Consider the following 20,136-nt stretch of genomic DNA (forward strand, 5'->3'; position numbering starts at 1 on the left):
ATGTCAAAATCCCCAGATTTCTATACAGTTCAGCCTCTGACACTACAGTAGAAATATTAACTATGGAGAGGTACTACTAAACATCAGATAATAGATGTAAAGGATGTTAGAAATGAGAAGTGCTCCCTTTAATTTGTTTGAGGCAAATTCAGTTTCCCTTATAATTAAAACTAAGCGTCCCTCAGCTCTGGAGGAACTATCGAAATAACAAGGTCAAGGCTACCACCCCTCCCAGGGAAGAGGAGCAAACCAAATGACAGTATAAATAAAAATGAAATGACAGTTGAGGGGCGAAGGGGGGAATAGTGAGACAAGAGAAACATACAGAAGACAGAGATGACCCTATACAAAATTTATTTGTTTAAATAAATGACTCTCAAATCTCCCTTTCTGCCTTTATGTATCTTGCTAACACCAAGTTAAGGGCTTTCAATTCCCCAGTGTTGCACTTGGTAGTTCAAAGTCTAGCACTGTAGTCTCTCTAGTCAAAGCAATGCACCCCTCAAGGTGCCACAGGCTCTAAGATATCATCCCTCTTTAAAAAGCTGCACCTCTCTCAGGTCATTTTAGATTGGGGGGGGGGGGGGGGGCGGAGTCAAGCAAATTAAGCTACTTAATCTAAAGTATGTTCCACAAGTAACCTCTGCCAAATAAGCATATCGACGAAAAAAAGTTTACCCTCACTTGTAATCACAGAAATGCAAACCCAAAACAAGATAAAATTTCACATCAAATTGGCAAAAAGCATACAATAAAGTCCAATGTTGGTGAACATGTAACATGCATACTCATATACCACAGGTGAGTGAACTATTACAACCTAATTATCGCTCAAAAGGAGTCAGAAAAAAAATATTAAATATCTATATAACAAAATATTCTAGGGGCACCTGGGTGGCTCTATTAAGTGTCTGCTCAGGTCATGATCCCAGCCAGGGTCCTGGGATGGAGCCCCATGTCCCTGCTAAGCAGGGAGCCTCCTTCTCTCCTTCCTCTCCCTCTGATCCTTCCAGCCCCGTTTGTGCGTGTACAAGCGCACCTTCCAACAAAATCTTATAAAAGATAAATAAAATATTCTAATCATTTTTAATTATTTATTTATTTATTCGTGAAAGACAGAGAGAGAGGCAGAGACACAGGCAGAGGGAGAAGCAGGCTCCGTGCAGGGAGCCCGATGTAGGACTCAATCCCGGGTCTCCAGGATCACACCCTGCGCTGAAGGCTGGCGCTAAACTGCTGAGCCACCCAGGGATCCCCTCTAATCATTTTTAATTATGTTACTCTAAATGCGCAAATATGAAAACACCTCTGACAATAACTAGGCAAAATGTAAACTGCAGTTTTAGAAAAGGTAAACAGTACAATACTGTTTGTATAAATTTTTTGAAAAGTAAACTTTCTGCAAACTGTTAACAGTGGATTGCCTGTTGGTGGAAAAGGAAAAATAGCTTTTAATTTTCTGTACCATCAGAATGTTTTTATCATATACATGCATTAACTTCTAACTTAAAACATACAATTACTTAAAGTCCTCTAATCCCCACAACCTTAACCACTATTCTTACCATCAACTGTCCACACATTCCTCCCTCCTTCATCTCAGTATCTAAAAGTTGACTAAAATTAAACTTGCCTGACAGGAATTTCAGCTACTAGAGAATGTATTTTGGAAATATATTTTGGACATATATTTGAGGTTTTTCTTTAAAAAAAATCTCTTCACTCTAAAACACCTCTGAGCTGGAAAAAAAAAAAAAAAAAAGAGAAAAAGATTTCCTACACTGCCCCGAAAACCAAAAAATCTCATTTCCTATCGGGCCCCTAACCCTCCTCTCCTAGAGAGAGGTAATGCTTATGGTTATAATATCCTCCCCTTCTTCTAATAGTTATATATGTAGTCTTGGCTAATTTCACTCTCCCACATAAAAAAAAGAGCAATCTCAATTGTTACTGAAGAGGAGGAAGGCTTGCCCCTTGCAGAATTACTTAACAAGATGGCAAGGATCTTACCATCTGGTTTTCTCAGCTCTCACCACCTTGATGCAGATGGTCAATCACTACTCTAAACTTCTATAGGGCAAGATCTCAGTCCTTTTACAAGATCATCTCTGGTACTCTATGTATATGGAAACTTAGTATTTGTTCATTTCACCTGAATCAGGTTAGAGCATTCTTTGTCAAAAGGAGAGGGAGGTTAGAAGAGTACTTCCAGGTTACGGCCCTTTAAAGATGCTTCCTGCTTTAATCAGTCTTCCTCCACTCTCCTTAGCCACTTATAAGTTTTACAACTAAACCAAGTACTTCTAATTACTGCTTATTCATGTCTAATTATTAGAACACAATAACTATTATGGATATAATGGCTTAAGATTTACTTTAAACAACTAAATTTTGCTCACCTGAGTTCAGTCTTCATAATTCTCTCACTGTGCATGATCACCACCACCCCCCCATCAACTAAAAACAATTACAGTCTCAAAGCAGCAAACTTACCCTATTTTTGAATTACTGAGAAAGGATTAAAAATCTTTTCCACATAATGGGGTAAATGGTTATAATCACGTTCATAACATTATAATGTGAGGCAGAACTGACTTCCACATAAGGAGGAGTCACAACTGCAAACCATTTGGCAGCTTCTTAAATACACTTAAAAAGTAAATACGTTATAAGTATTTTTGGAATACTAATTTTTGGAATTAGTTTTTGAGGAATACTCAAACTAAACACAATTTTCTGTAAATATCTATTTGAATTGGAAGTGACAAATGGTTTGTATAGCAAACTGAGTTTAAAAGTTTTAAAAAAAGGTACACACTCATCACACATACATACATAACAAAATCCAATACTAACCTCAAAATTACTCTGGTTTACAAGTTTCAGGAAAATAAATAAATGCCATGTCAAGTAACATTGCTCAATGGGAGATCAAGCAACTCCACAAGAGAAAGACACACAAAAGGTTATCTTCTAAGACAACTTAAGTGGATTGAATCCTGAATAAAATTATTAAAACCAACTCTGAAACAGATGGTTAATCTTGAAACTTTATTTCTTGACTGAATGAATTAAAAGAGAAGAGAAGGTAATGAAGAATAATATACTACCTTGTAGTATTTTAAATATTACTTAAGTACTGAATCAAACAATACAGACCACAACGAAGAAATTCTAAGCTTCCACAAGAAACTAAGAGTTAACCCAATTCCACCACATGAATAGGACTGTGACTTTGGATAAATCAATTAAATAACAATCTGAACCTAATTTCTCATGCACATGGTGAATTGATGACCAGTTTTAAGTTTCCTAATAACTAACACTGACAAAGGAAACACAAATGTATTCTTTTCTAACTTAAATTATACACAGTACTTGTCATCCAAGCCAAATCACAGTTGAGTTCTGTTGTCGGCACACAGGATCAAAAAAAAAAAAAAAAAAAAAAAGTAGCAATGAGGAAGCCAAAGGATAATCCTAACTCAAGAGGGAGAAGCAGAAAAACACAGAAATTCCCAAAATATTCCCCCCCCACCCCGCCCACCCACAAATTTCTAGGTGTATTTTACCATTTCATTCTTCATCAGGGCAAGTCTTGTCTGGCAAGGGTATCACATTATTTTAGGCTCAACAAATTACTGATAAAGCCATGTCCTCAAAATGTTAGTTACTCTTATGGTCTGTTAAAACTGCAGAACAATTTTTAAATTAAAAAATTAAAGCAACTTTCATTCAACAGCCAACTCAGACTACCTGTCAAATAAGCAACATTTCATGACATCTCATGACAAGAATCACTATCATCACATTATCTCCTGTAATTCCTGGGAAAAGTGAGGGGAAAAACAGACGTACCTAGACAGGAATAAAAGCAACATTAAAAATACAAAAGCTGCTGTGAAAACAAAGCTAATACAAGAATCTCAAAAAAATGAGAAAATAAGAAAGGGTGCAAAAGTTCTTAAAAAAAAAAAAGGCCAATCCAAACAGTACCGTCATTTAAAATATTCACACCTTAAAGTAACACCCACCAACAAAAATGGTCATTTTCTAAACAAAAATTCACTACTTCAGCCACTGCAGTAATCAAAGAATGTCTAAAGTGCATCTTTTCTATATGTAAATTTGTAAATGTTTCAAAAGAACGTTACTGAATATGCGTTTTTATAGTTAAGTTTTTGAGAATAAATCTATCTTAACATAAGACATCCCACGTTGAAACTTTCACCTACATATTCACCACTATAAATTTTAATTAGGTTTTCTGCTGTCACCAGGTGATACAAGATTAATTGTTCCACAACCCGACCTGCATACACTACAGGAATGCTCCTCTTACTGTCCCTAAAAATGCTAGCATCTGACAAATGTAGTGCATAGATAAGAAGTGCCCTTTCTAGCCTTTATTTTGCTTAATACCACACTTCCATAATTTTAACTATTCTTACTTAAGCACTACGTGAGTTAATATTTTTAAAATGCTCTAACTTGGAACTTTACGTACATGTGTTAGTTGGGAACAATGATTATGTCTATCCATTCAAGTCTTAAATAACCGTCCTTTATTTACAGCTCACCTCATGTCCTAGCACACTTGAATTTTTAAAGTTTACCAGGAAGACGGTAGAAAGACTCCCAACTCACTCAAGACCGCTGACCAGCCTTCGAAATAAAGGCTGTATCCCAAAGTTTAGGAAACTATTTAATAAGGGTAGGGTCGTTCAGGACAGCACTGCCCATCCATCATTTCATAATCAAAGTGTGCAAAGAGCGTTCACAGTACATTCTTCAAAGCAAAATAAAGGGCTCCCTTTTATTGGGTTGGTCAGGATTCTCAAAACGTGTGTCGAGAGAGTCGGGAACTGCCCTTTCGAGCCTTTCCCCGAGTTTCCACCGTCCCCGGGAAGGAAGGCAGCAACATGGCAAGTCTGAAGGCGAGGCACCGCATTTCAGGGCTCAGATTCATTCCTTCAAATAACTGTGCCCCTGCCTGGCGCAGCCTCCACGCCTGTACCAAACGACAGCAGCGACAGCAGCGACATACAAGATCTTCCTTCTGACCAAAAACTTTTCAAGCGTCAGGAAGAACACAGAGTGCAAATATGTCCCCTATTTACAACTGCACGCCTCTTCCATGGTCATCCCGACTCCGAGGCTGCCTAGAGGAGAGCCGGAGCCCAGCAGTCGCCCGGGAGGAGTCCCTGCAGCCAGGGCCGAGCTCCTCCTCCGCCAGGTCCTCAGGTCCCCCCAGCACCAGCTCCGAGAGCGCGCTGAGCGCGCTTTATCTCCGGCGACAGGCGAGTAACAGTGTAAAAATGTCACTCCGGCAGCGGGTCCGCTGGCCCGGAGCAGAGGCCGGGCGGCGGGGCCGGGCGGGCGGGGCGCGCGGGGCGGGCGGGGCGCGCGGGGACCGGCGGAGCGGCGGGGGCGCCCGAGGCCCCAGGCCGCCGCGGGCTCAGCCCCGACCCGCGCTCCCCACCCGTCGCCCGGAAGGGGGAAAACCCGCCAGCGGGAGGATTCAACAGGAGCACCGCGCCGCCCGCCTGCCGCCCGGGAAACAGCCGCCGGCCGCCGGGACGCGGGGGGAGGGGGAGGGGGAGGGGCGGCGGCGGCGGCGGCGGCCGGGCTGCGGGGCGCGGACCCCCGCCCTCCCGCCCGCCCTCCTGCCCGCGCGCAAGGTCGCCGCCCGCGCCCCAACGCCGCCGCCGCCGCCGCCGCGGGCGCCCCGACTGGGGCCAGGGCGGCAAGTTTAATTTCCCGAGGCTGTGACGGAGCCCGCGGCGTGGACGGAGCGCGCCGGCCGCGGGCCCTCCCCACCCCCACCCCCACCCCCAGCGCGGCCCCCGCCCCCCGCCCGCGCCCCGCTGCCCCCGGCCCGGGCCGCCGCCAGGCAGCAGCCGCTGCAGCCTCCGATGCCGGGAGGCGAGTCTCGGCTGGCAGACGGGCGGCGCTTGAGCCCCGCCACAGACACCGCCGCGGCGGCGGGCGCCGAAAAATGGAGCGCGGCGAGCAGAGAGGAGAGACATTTTCTTTCCGTTAACTGAATGGTTTCCTACCTCCGGGCTCCCGACTCGCGACTCCTCTCACTCCGCTGCTCTCCGGGCTCCGCCGCCGCCGCCGCCGCATCCAATCGCCTCCTCCCCCCCTCCCCTTCCGCAGCCAGCCCGGCCGTTCCTCCTCCTCTCCGCTTCAAAATGGCGCCAAGCGCTCTTCGGCGGCTGCTCCAATCGAACCGCCGCGGACGGCACCCAGGGGCAGGCGGTGCGCGGCGCGGGGGCGCAGCGCCCCCTGCCGACCAGACGGCCCCCGGCGCGCGCCCGCCGGCCCGCTGGGCTCCCGGCCGGCCCCGCCCCCGCGCGCGCCCGGCTCCGCCCCCCGCGCGCACGCGCAGCCGCCCGGGCGCCGCCGCGGAGGCCGCGGAGGCCGCGGAGGCCGCGGGGCGCGCAGCTGTCGGTGCTTTCTCTGCCTCTGCTTTCCGCGGAAAACCATGTAAATTGTGACATGTCCCTAACTTTGGGGATGAAACTTCGGTATTTTTTAAGACACCGAAGTTGAACACTGATGCCGTGCCATGCAAATGAAATCAGAATTAACTACTTTGCTCTTTATTTGGGGACTCTTACCCAGTCGTCTCAAAATAGCGCAAAATAGGCTTTTTCTACGCCGTATTACGTGTCTACTTAATCCACAGCTTTCCCATTGTGAGGAGTTGGTTAAGCGGCAGGTGGGAAGAGGAGCGCAGTGATTCAACCTGGACCAAAGCATTCCGCTCGCCTCTTACCACAGTTGTCCTTGCTGGAGGAGGGATCCTCTGAGCACCACGACGCCCTGCAGGAGGGAGCTAGGTTTCTAACCCCCTTCACCCCTCCTGCAGCTCTGGGGGAGTGTATTAAGAGTTGATTTGACAATTGCTATTAGGACACAGAGGAAAACACCTCAAAGAGGCTTAGTTTCTAACAAAAGAAACCGTGTTTTATACAACAGCAAATAGATTTACAGAAATTTGTAATGTAAACCTTCCCTTGAAGCACCACTATTTAGAAAACCTGGAATCTAAAACTGGTATTAAAACAAAAAGCTGCAATTCATCAAGAGAAATGTAATTGGATGTGGCATAATTTAAGATAGTTAAGAACATAAACCATTCAAAAATTAGCTGTGACTGCTGCCTACTTCCAAGAAAGAGGAATTATGTGGGAATGATGTAAAAAAAAAAAAAAAATGCTGATTTTACACAGACTTGGTTAGGAGAATTATCTTTGATTATAAAGCACCACAAATCCAGTCACCAGCTGTACTAGTTTTCCACTACTGCTGTAATAGATTATCACAAAGTGCCTTACAGTTCTGTAGTTCTGAGGACTGGCATCAAGATGTTGGCGTAGCTGTGTCCCTCTCTGGAGAGTCTAGGGAAGAATCCATTTTCTTGCCTTTCCATCTACTAGAGGTTGATCACATTCCTTAGCTCTTGTCCCACTTCCTTCATCTATACAATCAGAACAGCAGCATCCCTCTGACCTTGTTTCCATTGCTACATCTCTTTCTCTGACTGCCTTCTGCCACCTTATTCACTTTTAAGACCCCTGGTGATTATACTGGGCCCACCTGAGTAATCCAGGATAACCCACCTCATTTAAGGTCATATGATCAGCAGCCTCAATTTGATCTGCAACCTTAATTCCCCTCTGCCATGTAAACATATTCACAGGTTCCAAGGAATGTGACAGGAACGTCTTTGGGGACTATTATTCTGCCTATCACATTACTCGTGTTTGGGTTATCTGGACCTTTTGTTTTCTTTTGGTAGGTTATAAAGCTGAAGTTAAGGGAATTAGGAAGTTGGAAGACAGCACAAATACACATGGTTAATGTGAACAACCCTAAAAACACCTACATTGCCCTTAGTGTGTTTTGAATACTCCTCTACTACATCTCTAGACCAACTTCACAACGCTACACTAGATGATGGTTTCTGAAATCTTCAGGTGTTACTCTACACCTGAAGCCAGAAATCATATAGTCTTGACTATCCACCCTACCCTATCTGGGGGACACTTAAACCCAGGATGTGCAGGATGTGGTAGGAAGTATGCCAGCAGATGTGTGCTGAAAAATTGTCTCTTGAGAATTTAGAATTTCAATGAATGCGATTTGATAGAAAATAATTTCCAGGTTAAAAAGAAAATAGAATGCTGGGCAGCCCCGGTGGCGCAGCAGTTTGGCGCCACCTGCAGCCTGGGGTGTGATCCTGGAGACCCGGGATCGAGTCCCACATCAGGCTCCCTGCATGGGGCCTGCTTCTCCCTCTGCCTGTGTCTCTGCCTCTCTCTCTCTTTGTCTATGAATAAATAAATAAATTCTTAAAGAAAAGAAATGTAAATGTTTAAAAAAAGAAAATAAAATGCTATATGAATGTACTCTCCTCTAGAAACATAGTACTTAGTGTTGGCAATTATATTTATTGAAATATGTGAATTGCAAAAATAATGTAAGTCAGAATCACTTTCAAAATGCACTGGAAGTATGCTGAACTATGAGAAACTGTGTGGGTATGTCAAAAGAAAGAACAATTTCTGAAAGGACATGTCTGATCAGAATATTGTTTTACTTTCACGTTTATCATTTCATTCCAAAAGCAATAAAATATTTATCATACATAATCAAGCGTGTTAGCTAATTAGACAAGGAGGAGACTGGGCCCTACTTAGATATAGGCTGTTATTTATTCTGTGTAATTTGAAGTACATCGCAAAGTCCAGTCAAGCTGAAAACATGACCCCCGCCTGCCTTGTACAACAGTGCTGAAATTCCACTAGACTAATTCTTTGAGTTAAGGCATTGGATCTCCAGAAAACATGTTGAAACCTGGTTATATTACTTGAAAAAGGTAACCTGCTAGCCTATTAGTATCAATTAGCAGAGACTAAGCCAGGTCGAAATCAACTTTGTGATATTTAGGCATTAGTCAATCAGGCAAATGAAGTAATCTCCAAAACTCTGAGGTCAGACTCTTGTTCATGATGTGGCCATCACGGAAAGATAGCATAGGGGCTCTTCTCCTCTCCCCTCATCCAAAACTCAGCTTCTGGTGCCTAGAATTCCTCCCTTCATGATTAATTCCCTGTATTAAGCACCGTGCCCATTCTGTGACCCTCTTTATTTGTTTTAAGTAAATTCTACCCCCAGTGTGGGGCTCAAACTCACAACCCTGAGATTGAGAGTCACATGTTCTACCAACTAAGCCAGCCAGACACCCCTTAAACTTTGTGCTATTTTTGCCCATTCATTTTTTAAATTTTTCTTTGCTTATTTATTTTTTTAAACGTAAGCTGTATCCCCAATGTGGGGCTTGAACTGAAGACCCTGAGATTATGAGTGTGGTATGCTCTACAAACTGAGCCAGCCAGGTGCCCCTTCTGTGACCCTTTTTAAAATACAAAAATTCCTGAAAGAATGCCACATTGATCTGGTCTCAGGGCAGTGGTTCTCAACTGAAGTGGAGTGGAAGAACCCCAAAATCACCTGGGAAATTTCTGCAAACCTCTGAGCCCACCCTTCTGCCACCTTACATTAACAGATTATTTTCCTTTCTATGGAGAGAGATAGGTAAAAGAGACAGAGCTGAGAAAGATGCTGGGATTTCCAAGCAGGAAGAAGAACTAGAAGATTAAGGATGCCACAAAGGAAATTTAGGGGAAGGTGACCTTTGCCTACCTCGTAACACCAGAGCTAGCAAACATAAGCTAAGGCAGCTCTCTTCTTTCTTTCTTCTTGAAGAAAATGTTTTCTTTTGAACATTGTCTTGGAGATCAATTGTCTTAGAGGTTGTTAAGTACATTTTGTTCCTTAAAGAATTCTAGACCATCTTTTAGCTACCTAATAAGTAATTGTGCTCCTGATCTCCTATACAGGAATCATGCTAAAATTCTTTTTTCCTGGAAAAACTCTCTGGGATTTTTGGAGAAATGTGTGTATGTGTGTGTTATCAAATATCATTTGGGTAAATAAACACACTTGGTAGAGTCATCTTGATTTCCTGGGAGTTGAATAGCGTAGGTCACCATTGTGATTGAGGTCTGAGCTGCTGACTATTTCTGAATGTATAAGGCAGAACAGCCTAAGCAAAGACCATTCACTCTTACCCATAGTCAGCACTCCGCAGTGTGTGCAATCCACGGGCCTGCACTTGATTAATGGGAGGAAATTGCATTTATTTACACTCTAAATCCATGCTTTCCAACTGAAATACAATGTGACCATGTATGCGATTCAAAATCTTCCAATTTTAAAAAGTAAAAAGAAACCAGTGGTATTAATTTTAATAATATTTTATGTAACATATCCAACATACTGTCATTTCTACATGCAGTCAATACAAAAATATTTTACGGGATATTTTACATTCTTTTGTTCACATTGTGAATTTTACATTTAAAGCACATCTCCGGGGGCACCTGGGTGGCTCAGTGGTTGAGTGTCTGCCTTGGGCTCAGGACATAAATCCTGGAGTTCTGGGATCAGGTCCCGTATTGGGCTCCGGTATGGAGCCTGCTTCTCCTCCCTCTGCCTGTGTCTCTACCTCTCTCTGTGTCTTGAATGAATGAATGAATGAATGAATGAATAAAGAAATAAACAGAACAAAAGAAAGAAAGAAAGAAAGAAGGAAGGAAGGAAGGAAGGAAGGAAGGAAGGAAGGAAGGAAGGAAGGAAGAAAACATCTCTGTTCCTGCTAGTGATATTTCAAGTGCTTTGTAAGCACATGTGGCAAGTAGCTTCCTTTGTTGACAGCACAGCCAATAGACCCTGGAATCAAAAATGCTACTTTTAACAACTTGTAATACAGAGCAAACATTGTTTCACTATAGTTCATTGCAACTATTGAAGCTTGTTATAAATTATGTTAATATCAGTTGAAGTGCATGCATATTTATGGTATGTACAAACATATATATAGTTACCTGGTATTACACATATATAGTATATATGTTCATGGCTATATTATGTTCATGTTTTTAATATAGAATAATGACTTACTCTAAATTTCAAGTTTATATCAAGTCTATCATTGGTTTAGTTCTGTAAGAAAGCAAATGAGATTTAAGAAATATTATTAGCGGGACGCCTAGGTGGCTCAGTGGTTGAGTGTCTGCCTTTGGCTCAGGGTGTGATCCCGGAGTTCTGGGATCAAGTCCCGCATTGGACTTCCTGCATGGAGCCTGCTTCTCCCTCTACCTGTGTCTCTGCCCCTCTCTCTGTGTCTCTCATGAATAAATAAATAAAATCTTTAAAAAAAAAAAAGAAATATTATTAGCCACTAGAACTAACCATATTCACAGTAAGAGGTTAATATCAGAAGCATACTTCTAGTAACACATGAGCTTCTTTAAACATATTTTTGTTCAAAATAAACTTCTTTACATGCTGTTAGACATAATGAGTAATAGAATAATCTGGCCAGATAACCAAATGGAATAAAAACGAGGACTCTCTCACAAACCTCTTATTTATATTTTGATTTTAATTAATTGTCTTGCATCCAGGGCAGCTCCTGGTAGTGTTGATAAGTCTGAAGCTATATGGGGGCCTACCCTTACTTCAACCAGATTCCTTTACTTAGTCACTTTTATTATTGTTTATTATCTATTATTTATTATACTCTTTACTTTTGTCCCACTTTCCACCCCCATGCTGCTTGGCCCTATGGCTTTTTTTGCCTGTAGGTTTATCTTTCCTGTTAATTTTCTTTTCCTCTCCATAGTCTACTGTCTATGCTGTTTACAACTGTAGAAAATTTTCCCCTCACTTTTTAAAATAAAACATTCCCTAATCTTGTCCATCATTTCCCCAAATAAAGCGTGGATACTGTATGAATTCTACAGACGTATGTATATTTAACAAGTGTGTTCTTTATAAGCTTATGTCACTTCCACCCATTGTAGAGAGGAGACCTCTATTTTTATAAGCTTAAACTAGGTGTAATTTCTTGTATAAAAGGCACCTAATAGACCTTTAATTACTTGATGGTGCCTTTTTAACATTTATTACCAGTTTGCTTACAGATATAATTGCTTTAGAGCTGGTTAGGGAAGGGTGTCAGAAAATGTCATGAAAACATTTTGAGAATTTTAGAGTTCATAAAGCATAGAAATGATCACGTCTTTCAATTCATTTCACATAAAGAAGCTGAGACCCAAATAGCTAAATGATTTGTCCAAGGATACATAAATAGGGGGAAATTTTTAGTGAATCTCATCATCTTCCAATTAATTTACAAAGTAATTCAATGCTATTCACTCCATTTCAAAAACATGTTTAAATATCTTTTTAAAATGTAAGTCACAGCAAATGCTATGAATTTATGGATATACTGATTGACTTATAAGAATATAAAAAAATGGAATAAGTGTAGTACATGGCTGCTTCAATATGTTCTTTTGAATTTATTATATATGTATATATTATGTATTATATAACGTGTAACAGTAATATTATATATAAAATAAACCTTTTATTATGGTAAACAGAATACCATAAAATTTACCTCTTACCTATTTTAAAGTGCACTGTTCAGTAGAGTTAAGTATTATTTACATTGTTGTGAAACAGATTTCCAGAACTTTTTCATTTTTCAGAACTAGAACTGTGTACACCCATTAAATAACAACTCCCCTTTTCCTCTTTGCCCCATTCTATTTTCTGTTTCTATGAATTGGACTACTCTAGCTACCTCTTTTCATGACTAGCTGATTTTACATAGCATAATGATAAATCTTATTTTTTAAGAGTTTCAAAGAGATAATTGAGAGATGTTTGATACAAAACATCATATCTCTCACTACCATCTAAAGAGAGATTTGTGTTAGGAAAACATTTATCATCAATTCAATTTCAGGAAATAATAAAGAGATATGGAACCAAGAGCAATTTCATTTGAAAAGTACTGAGAATGACACAGGAGAGTTCAGACTGCAGCTCTGAATATTTGGGCAAAGGCAAATGAAATAATACAATATGATATATTTCATATAAATACATATTCAATCTCTAATCAATGTTTTTATTTTACTCAATTATCATTTAGCATTCCAGTATAAGATAGCCGAAAAAACCAAACCAATTTTTCAATGTCAAGTTTCTGTTCTAGGCAAACAAGTCTAACTTTTTGTCTGGGTAAGAGCCCACTCTATAGCTACCCAAGTTTGTATCACGTTTTGTTGCAAGTAAATTAATTTGACTCCTAATACTCACTCTTCTAAGATATGTAAGAAGCATCCCATTCTATATCTTCTACAGACTATAGTAAATATAAATACGGTAATATTTGAAAATTAACTTTACTCAACGACCAGCAGATGGAGCTGTTGAAAAATGTTGTTACTTTAGTTTTTTTTTTTTTTTTTAACTCAGCTGAAATAAAACCAGGTCAGGTATAGTCTCTTTTTGATATGTAAATAATTTGTTTATTGAGGGGAAATCTGGAAATTCAGTTAAGAATAAAAGGGAAAGGGGCGGGACACCTGAGTGGCTCAGCGATTTAAGCAACTGCCTTCCGCCCAGCCCAGGGCGTGATCCTGACTCTAGGGATTGAGTCCCACATCGGGCTCCCTGCATTGGAGCCTGCTTCTCTGTCTATGTCTCTGTCTCTCACTCTCTGTCTCTCATGAATAAATAAATAAAATCTGAATGAAAGAAAGGGAAAGGGGAGACTGAATGGCTCCGTAGGATGAGGGTCCCACTCTTGGTTTCAGCTCAGGTCATGATCTCATGGGTCCTGGGATCCAGGACCAAATTGGGATCTGATCTCAGCGGAGAGTCCACTTGAAAATTTTCTCTCTCTCTGCCCCTCTTCCTGTGTGTGCATGTACACACACACAATCTCTCTCAGATAAATACATAAATCTTTAAGGAAAAAAAAATCTATCATTATCATGCCACTATAGAAAGTTACTTTTATTTTTTTTTTTTTTTTTTTTTTTTTTTTTTAGAAAGTTACTTTTAATATTTTGTTGTATGTCAGTCCAGAATACATTTTATCCATATAATTACATTTACATTTTATTAAAAATGTAATGTTTTATATGCTTTTTAATAGAAATATAAAATATGCTAAATATATATTTATAATAGTTTATAATCTCCCTTATCTTCTTAAAAATATAAGATGTATTTGTTTGTATGGAAATCTGCAGGGATGATATTTAAAATATTTGTAACTGTACAGAACAGGCAAAGACAAATCAGAATGGATACTGGCTATAGCTTGAGCAGAATGCTGAATGTTGCCTGGTGTCCAGGCATTCACCCTTTAGTTGGTGGCTGGTGGGCAAGGTCTAGGGGGTGATAGAAAGGGGCTGGAGCGCTCAGGGAGAAAAGAGAGTACTCAAGAGGTCAGGGAAGCAACTATGTAACACCCCTATGGAAGTCCTTCATTATTTTAGTGGTATAACATTTATTCAATGGTGTGACAACTAATACAGTCACACCAATGCATAGCAGCTGAACTATCAGCTCTAGACCATCTGAAAACATATATGAGGATACACAGATTCAGTGACCTCCCAGGAGAGGATCTGGGTAGCTTGGGAACAATGATAGAAGAGAAATTTTTCACCTTTGGTAGTATGACGTATTTAACACTGAAAATAATTTTTGAGTAAAATATCATGAATAACTTTCAGGTGAATAAACATATACTTAGACTGCTATTTTTAGTGACTGTATACTACCAATCTATCATGGCTATACATCATAATTTATCTAACAAACCTTCATTTGTTTAATAGTTCAGTGATGAATTATAAAATAAATATTTTAAATATATTTGAATTCATGAGTTCATGATATATTTTTAAAATAAAAGCACTTAGTCACTGTAGGAGATTGCTAACAAACCAATTTATTATTTTGAAATCTGGCAAATAAAGGAAAAGAATCCATCATTTATCTTACCTGTCTATACAAACTATGCCAGTGGATAATCATATAGTTTTCTTTGAGCAGAAGATATCTAGCTAATAAAGAAGGAATGATAGAATTAGAATATCATTTTTTAAAACTTGGATGAAAATAACAGATGCAGACACTGAGCATAAATACCTGCTAACATCACACAGAAAAACAACCAAATCATTGGATGCTCTCTGAAGGAAGAACATGGCAGCACCTATGCAGGAATATTGCCATAATAATCTAGCCTAAATCTGATCAAGCCTCTAGATGCAAGTACCAATTTACAAAAATATAGAGAAACATATTTTTTTTTAATTTTTATTTATTTATGATAGTCACACAGAGAGAGGCAGAGACACAGGCAGAGGGAGAAGCAGGCTCCATGCACTGGGAGCCCGACGTGGGATTTGATCCAGGGTCTCCCGGATCGCGCCCTGGGCCAAAGGCAGGCGCCAAACTGCTGCGCCACTCAGGGATCCCATATTCGGGTTTCTAACTTAAGTTGAAGGTTGACACCAAAAGCAAAGGAAACAAAAGCAAAAATAAGTGGGACTATATCAGACTAAAAAATTTCTGCACAGCAAAGGAAACCATCAACAAAATGAAAAGACAACACACTAAATGAAGAAAAAGGCAAATCATATCTCTGATAAGGAGTTAATATCTAAAAGAATCTATACAACCCAATAGCAAACAAATAAACAATTTGATTTTAAAAATAGGCAGAGGAGGGGTGCCTGGGTCACTCAATTGATTAAGCGACTGACTCTTGATTTTGGCTCAGGTTGTAATCTCAGGGTCTTGAAATTGAGTCCTGCGACAGGCTTGGTGCTCAGTGAGAGTCTGCTTGAGATTCTTTCCCTCAATCACTGTGCTCTGTCTCTCTTTCAAAATAAGTAAATAAATCTTTTTCAAAAATGGGCAGAGGAGCGGAATAGATATTTTTCCAAAGAAGACATGCAGATGGCCATCAGTACATGAGAAGGTGTTCAACAACCCTAATCATCGGGGAAATTCTAACTCTAATCAAAATCATGATGACATGGTTAGAGTGGATAGTAACAAATACAAGAAGTAACAAGTGTTGGTGAGATGTGGAGGAAAGGAAATCTTTGTGCATTGCTGATGGAAATATAAATTAGTACAACCACCATGAAAAGTAGTATGAAGTTTTCTCAAAAACTCAAAATAGAACTATTATATTATATATTGATTCCACTTCTGGGTATTTATCCTAAAAAAATGGAAATGCTGACTCAAAATGATATCTTCTCTCCCATTTCATTGCAGCATTATTAACAGTAGCCAAGATATGGAAACAACTTAAGTATTTAATGACAGATGAATGGATAAAAAATAATTTGGTATACACAAGCACATACATATATATGCACTGGAATATTATTCAGCCACGAAAAAGAAGGAAATAGTGCCATTTACAACATGGTCGGATTATGCTAAGTGAAATAATAAGTCAGACAGAGAAAAACAAATATCATTTTTTTAAAAAGGCTCACAGATGCAGAGAACAAATTGGCAATTGCCAGAGGCATCGGTTGAGAAATGGGTGAAATGGGACAAACCTCCACTGATTAAAAAAACAATCATGGGGATATAATGTATAGTATTGCAACTATAGTTAATAATTCTCCATTGCAAATTTGGAATTTGTTAAGAAAATAGATCTTAGAAGTTCTCATATAAGAAAAAAATGGCATCACTATGATGACAGATGTTAACTGGGCTTTTAGTGGTGATCATTTCACAATATAAACAAATATCAAATAATTATGTTGTACATCTGAAATCAACATAATGCTGTATGTCAATTATAGCTCAATAAAAATTAAAATTAAAAAAGTAAATTCCAAGGGAGAAATAAATGAACCATGGAAACATTTTGAGCATTAAAAGAGATTAACTGATTAAATGCAAGCATGTACCTACTTGGATTCTGATTCGAGAAAACAAAATGTGAAAAATAATTATGGATTTATGAGACCATTGGAAATTAGAACACTGGATATTTAATGATAGTAAAGAATTATTGCTTAGTTTTTAGGTGTAATAAAATAATAGCATAAAAAGTAAAGGCTTAATAAATAATAATAGTAATGGTAAAAAAAATTTTAACTGGTATGAAGGATTCTGTTTGTTTTTTTAAGATTTTATTTATTTATTCATGAGAGACAGAGAGAGAGAGAGACATAGGCAGAGGGAGAAGCAGGCTCCATGCAGGAAGCCTGATGTGGGACTCAATCCCGGGACTCTGGAATCACCCCCTGAGTCAAAGGCAGATGCCCAGCCCCTGAGCCACCCAGGCATCCCATGATTCTGTTTCTTGATCTAGGTACTAGTTGCCCAGTGTGTTCAGTTTGTGAGAATTTGGTGTGTAGCATTGGACTTAAAAATGGACCAAAGACACCCCACCACAGAAGATATACAGATGGAAAATAAGCATATGAATAAATGCTCCACATCATATGTCATCAGGGTGTTTGAGGAGCTCATTAAGAGGATGTGATGGTCTATTGACTTTTTGGCTGGACCTGGACAATCAGAGACTCCTCACCCTCATCCTTGTCCTTGGAATGTGCATTTTACTTGACTTCCCCATGGTAGAACCTGCCCCAAGGACATAGCCTTAAGAAAGTTATGTGGTGTGTGGTGTTGAGACCATCTAAACAGTATATGACCTCTACATATACTTTTAAGATGGATGTGGAGATCTACTTGCCTTTTGGACACACAGGACAAGACTTGTAAATAGATTTCCCTTGCTTATTAAAACTGCCTCATACCAACCTAAAATGGTCTGCCTCTTCTGTCTCTCTTTGCCCTGCATGTATGGGGGCTAGTTTCGTGAAACAACACAGAGAGACACAAATTAAAACAACAATGAGATTTGCACCTATTAGCATGGCCAAAGATCAGAACACTGACAAGACCAAATGCTAACAAGGAAGTGAAGCAACACACATTGCAGGGGAGAATGCAAAATGGAATAGGTATAGCTACTTTGGAAGACACTTTGGCAGTTTCTTACAAAACTGAATATATTCTTACCATATGATCTAGCAATCACACTCCTTAGTATTTACCAAAAGAAGTTGAAAATTTATGCACATATAAAAAGCAACACAGATATTTATAGCAGCTTTATTCATAATTTCCCTAACCTGAAAGCAACCAAGATATCCTTCAGTAGGTGAATGGATACAGAAACTATGGTACATCCAGACAATGGAATATTATTCAGGACTAAAAAGAAATCATCTATCAAGTCATGAAAAGACATGAAGGAAACTTAAACATACTAGTGAGTGAAAGAAGCCAATCAGAAAAGGCTCTACACTGTATGATTCCAACACTCTGTGAAGGGTAAAACTATGGAGACAATAAAAAAGATAATGGATGTCAGTGGTTAGGGGTGAGGAGGAACAGATGGGGTGCAGATGATTTTTAGGACACTGAAAATATTCTATGATACTCTAAGAATGGTATATGTCATTATGCATTTTTCCAAATCCATAGAATGTACAACACCAAGTGTGAATCCTGATGAAAGCTATAGACTTTGGGTAATTTTAATGTGTCAATGACGGTTCATAATTTTAACCAATGTCTCACTCTGGTAGAGGATGGTAATAAGGAGAGAAGTTCTGCATGTGTAGGGGCAGAGGGTATATGGGAAATCTCTGTAATTGCTTCTCAATTTTGCTGTGAACCTAAAACTTCCCTTAAAAATACAATCTTTATTTTATTTTAAAGATTTTGTTTATTAATTTATGAGAGGCACACAGAGAGAGAAGCAGAGACATAGGCAGAGGGAGATTCAGGCTCCCTGCAGGGAGCCTAATGTGGGACTCAATCCCAGGACCCCGGGATCATGACCTGAGCCAAAGGCAGGCACTCAACCACTGAGCCACCCAGGTGTCTCCCAATCTTTATTTTTAAAAATTTGGTAAGCAGCACATTTCTCTCTCTTTTTTTTAAATTCCAGTATAGTTAACATACACTGTTATATTGGTTTCAGGTAAACAATATAGTGATTCAACAATTCTATACATTACTCAGTGCCTGTCAAGATAAGTGTACTCTTAATCCCCTTCACCCCTTCCTCCAGTCCCTCACCCACCTTCTCTCTGGTAACTATCTGTTTGTTCTCTATAGTTAAGGGTCTGTTTCTTGGCTGGTCATCTTATTTTTCCTTTATTCATTTGTTTTGTTTCTTAAATTCCACATGTGAGTAAAATCATCATAGTATTTGTCTTTTTCTGACATATTTTGTTTAGCATTATTCTCGCTAGATCCATCCATGTTGTTGCAAATGACTAGAGCTCATTCTTTTTTATGGCTGAATAATAGTCCATTATATATATGGCTGAGGTACCTGGGCTGCCCCTCCATTATATATATTTTTATATATATATCATGTCTTGTCTATTCATCTATTGATGGATACTTGGGCTACTCCCATAATTTGGCTATTGTAAATAATGGATCAGCATATTTCTTTTATTTTTCTCTAAAGATTTTATTTTAAGTAATCTCTACACCCAACATGGGGCTCAAACTTACAACCCCAAGAGTCACATACTCTACTGGCTGAGCCAGCCAGGTGCCCCTGGAATAGCACATTTCTATGTATATATTACACTTCAGTGTAAAGTTAAAATGTAAATTAAAAACAATGACATAAAATGATTTTTTTAGAAAAAAATGATAAGATATCTAGAATTCAACATAATACAGATAGGAGGAAAAACGTGGATTATATATGAATCAAGACTGACTCCTAGTTGATAGTTATTGAAGTTAGGTGATGGACACATGGCAGTATATTATATTCTTCTGTCCACTTTTGTATATATTTGAAATATTTCAGAATGATGAGGGTTTTTTTAAGTGGACAAATTTTAAAGTTTGGGTACATATTATCAAATTACTCTCTATAACATTGTTCTAATTTTTACTCTACCAGCAGTGGAAGTGAATACCCATGCATACCAGAATTCATGCAGTTTTATAGAAACAAAATTAGGGGTAATGACATCACTAGGTATTTTAGTTTATACGCCAATTAGTTTGAGATTTTGCTTGGTACAGTATTATAAAGTATAATAAATATCTCATATGAACATATAATTTGTTTTCATTAAATAATAGTTACTGAAAGGTCTA

At 39.4% G+C, this 20,136-nt stretch overlaps 1 protein-coding gene across 10 annotated transcripts in view; it reads right to left on the reverse strand.

Moving 5' to 3' along the window:
• The window catches only part of PDS5B (PDS5 cohesin associated factor B), a 180,745-nt gene extending 174,526 nt beyond the window's left edge, over nucleotides 1-6,219 (reverse strand). For 2 of the 10 annotated variants that reach the window (XR_013362794.1, XR_013362795.1), the window contains exon 1: nucleotides 4,581-5,265. Coding sequence is in view for 6 of the 10 variants with exons in the window: in XM_077868146.1 (XP_077724272.1) it covers nucleotides 4,581-4,585 (5 nt within the window). In the remaining 4 variants the exon portion in view is untranslated. Of the gene's footprint in view, nucleotides 1-4,580; nucleotides 5,275-6,059 lie in introns of those variants that run through there. The other 8 variants (XM_077868146.1, XM_077868144.1, XM_077868150.1 and 5 more) reach the window with 6 other exon arrangements.
• Nucleotides 6,220-20,136: the final 13,917 nt, after the last annotated feature.

Source organism: Canis aureus, chromosome 24 (assembly GCF_053574225.1).
Source record: "Canis aureus isolate CA01 chromosome 24, VMU_Caureus_v.1.0, whole genome shotgun sequence".
Lineage (NCBI taxonomy): Eukaryota > Metazoa > Chordata > Mammalia > Carnivora > Canidae > Canis > Canis aureus.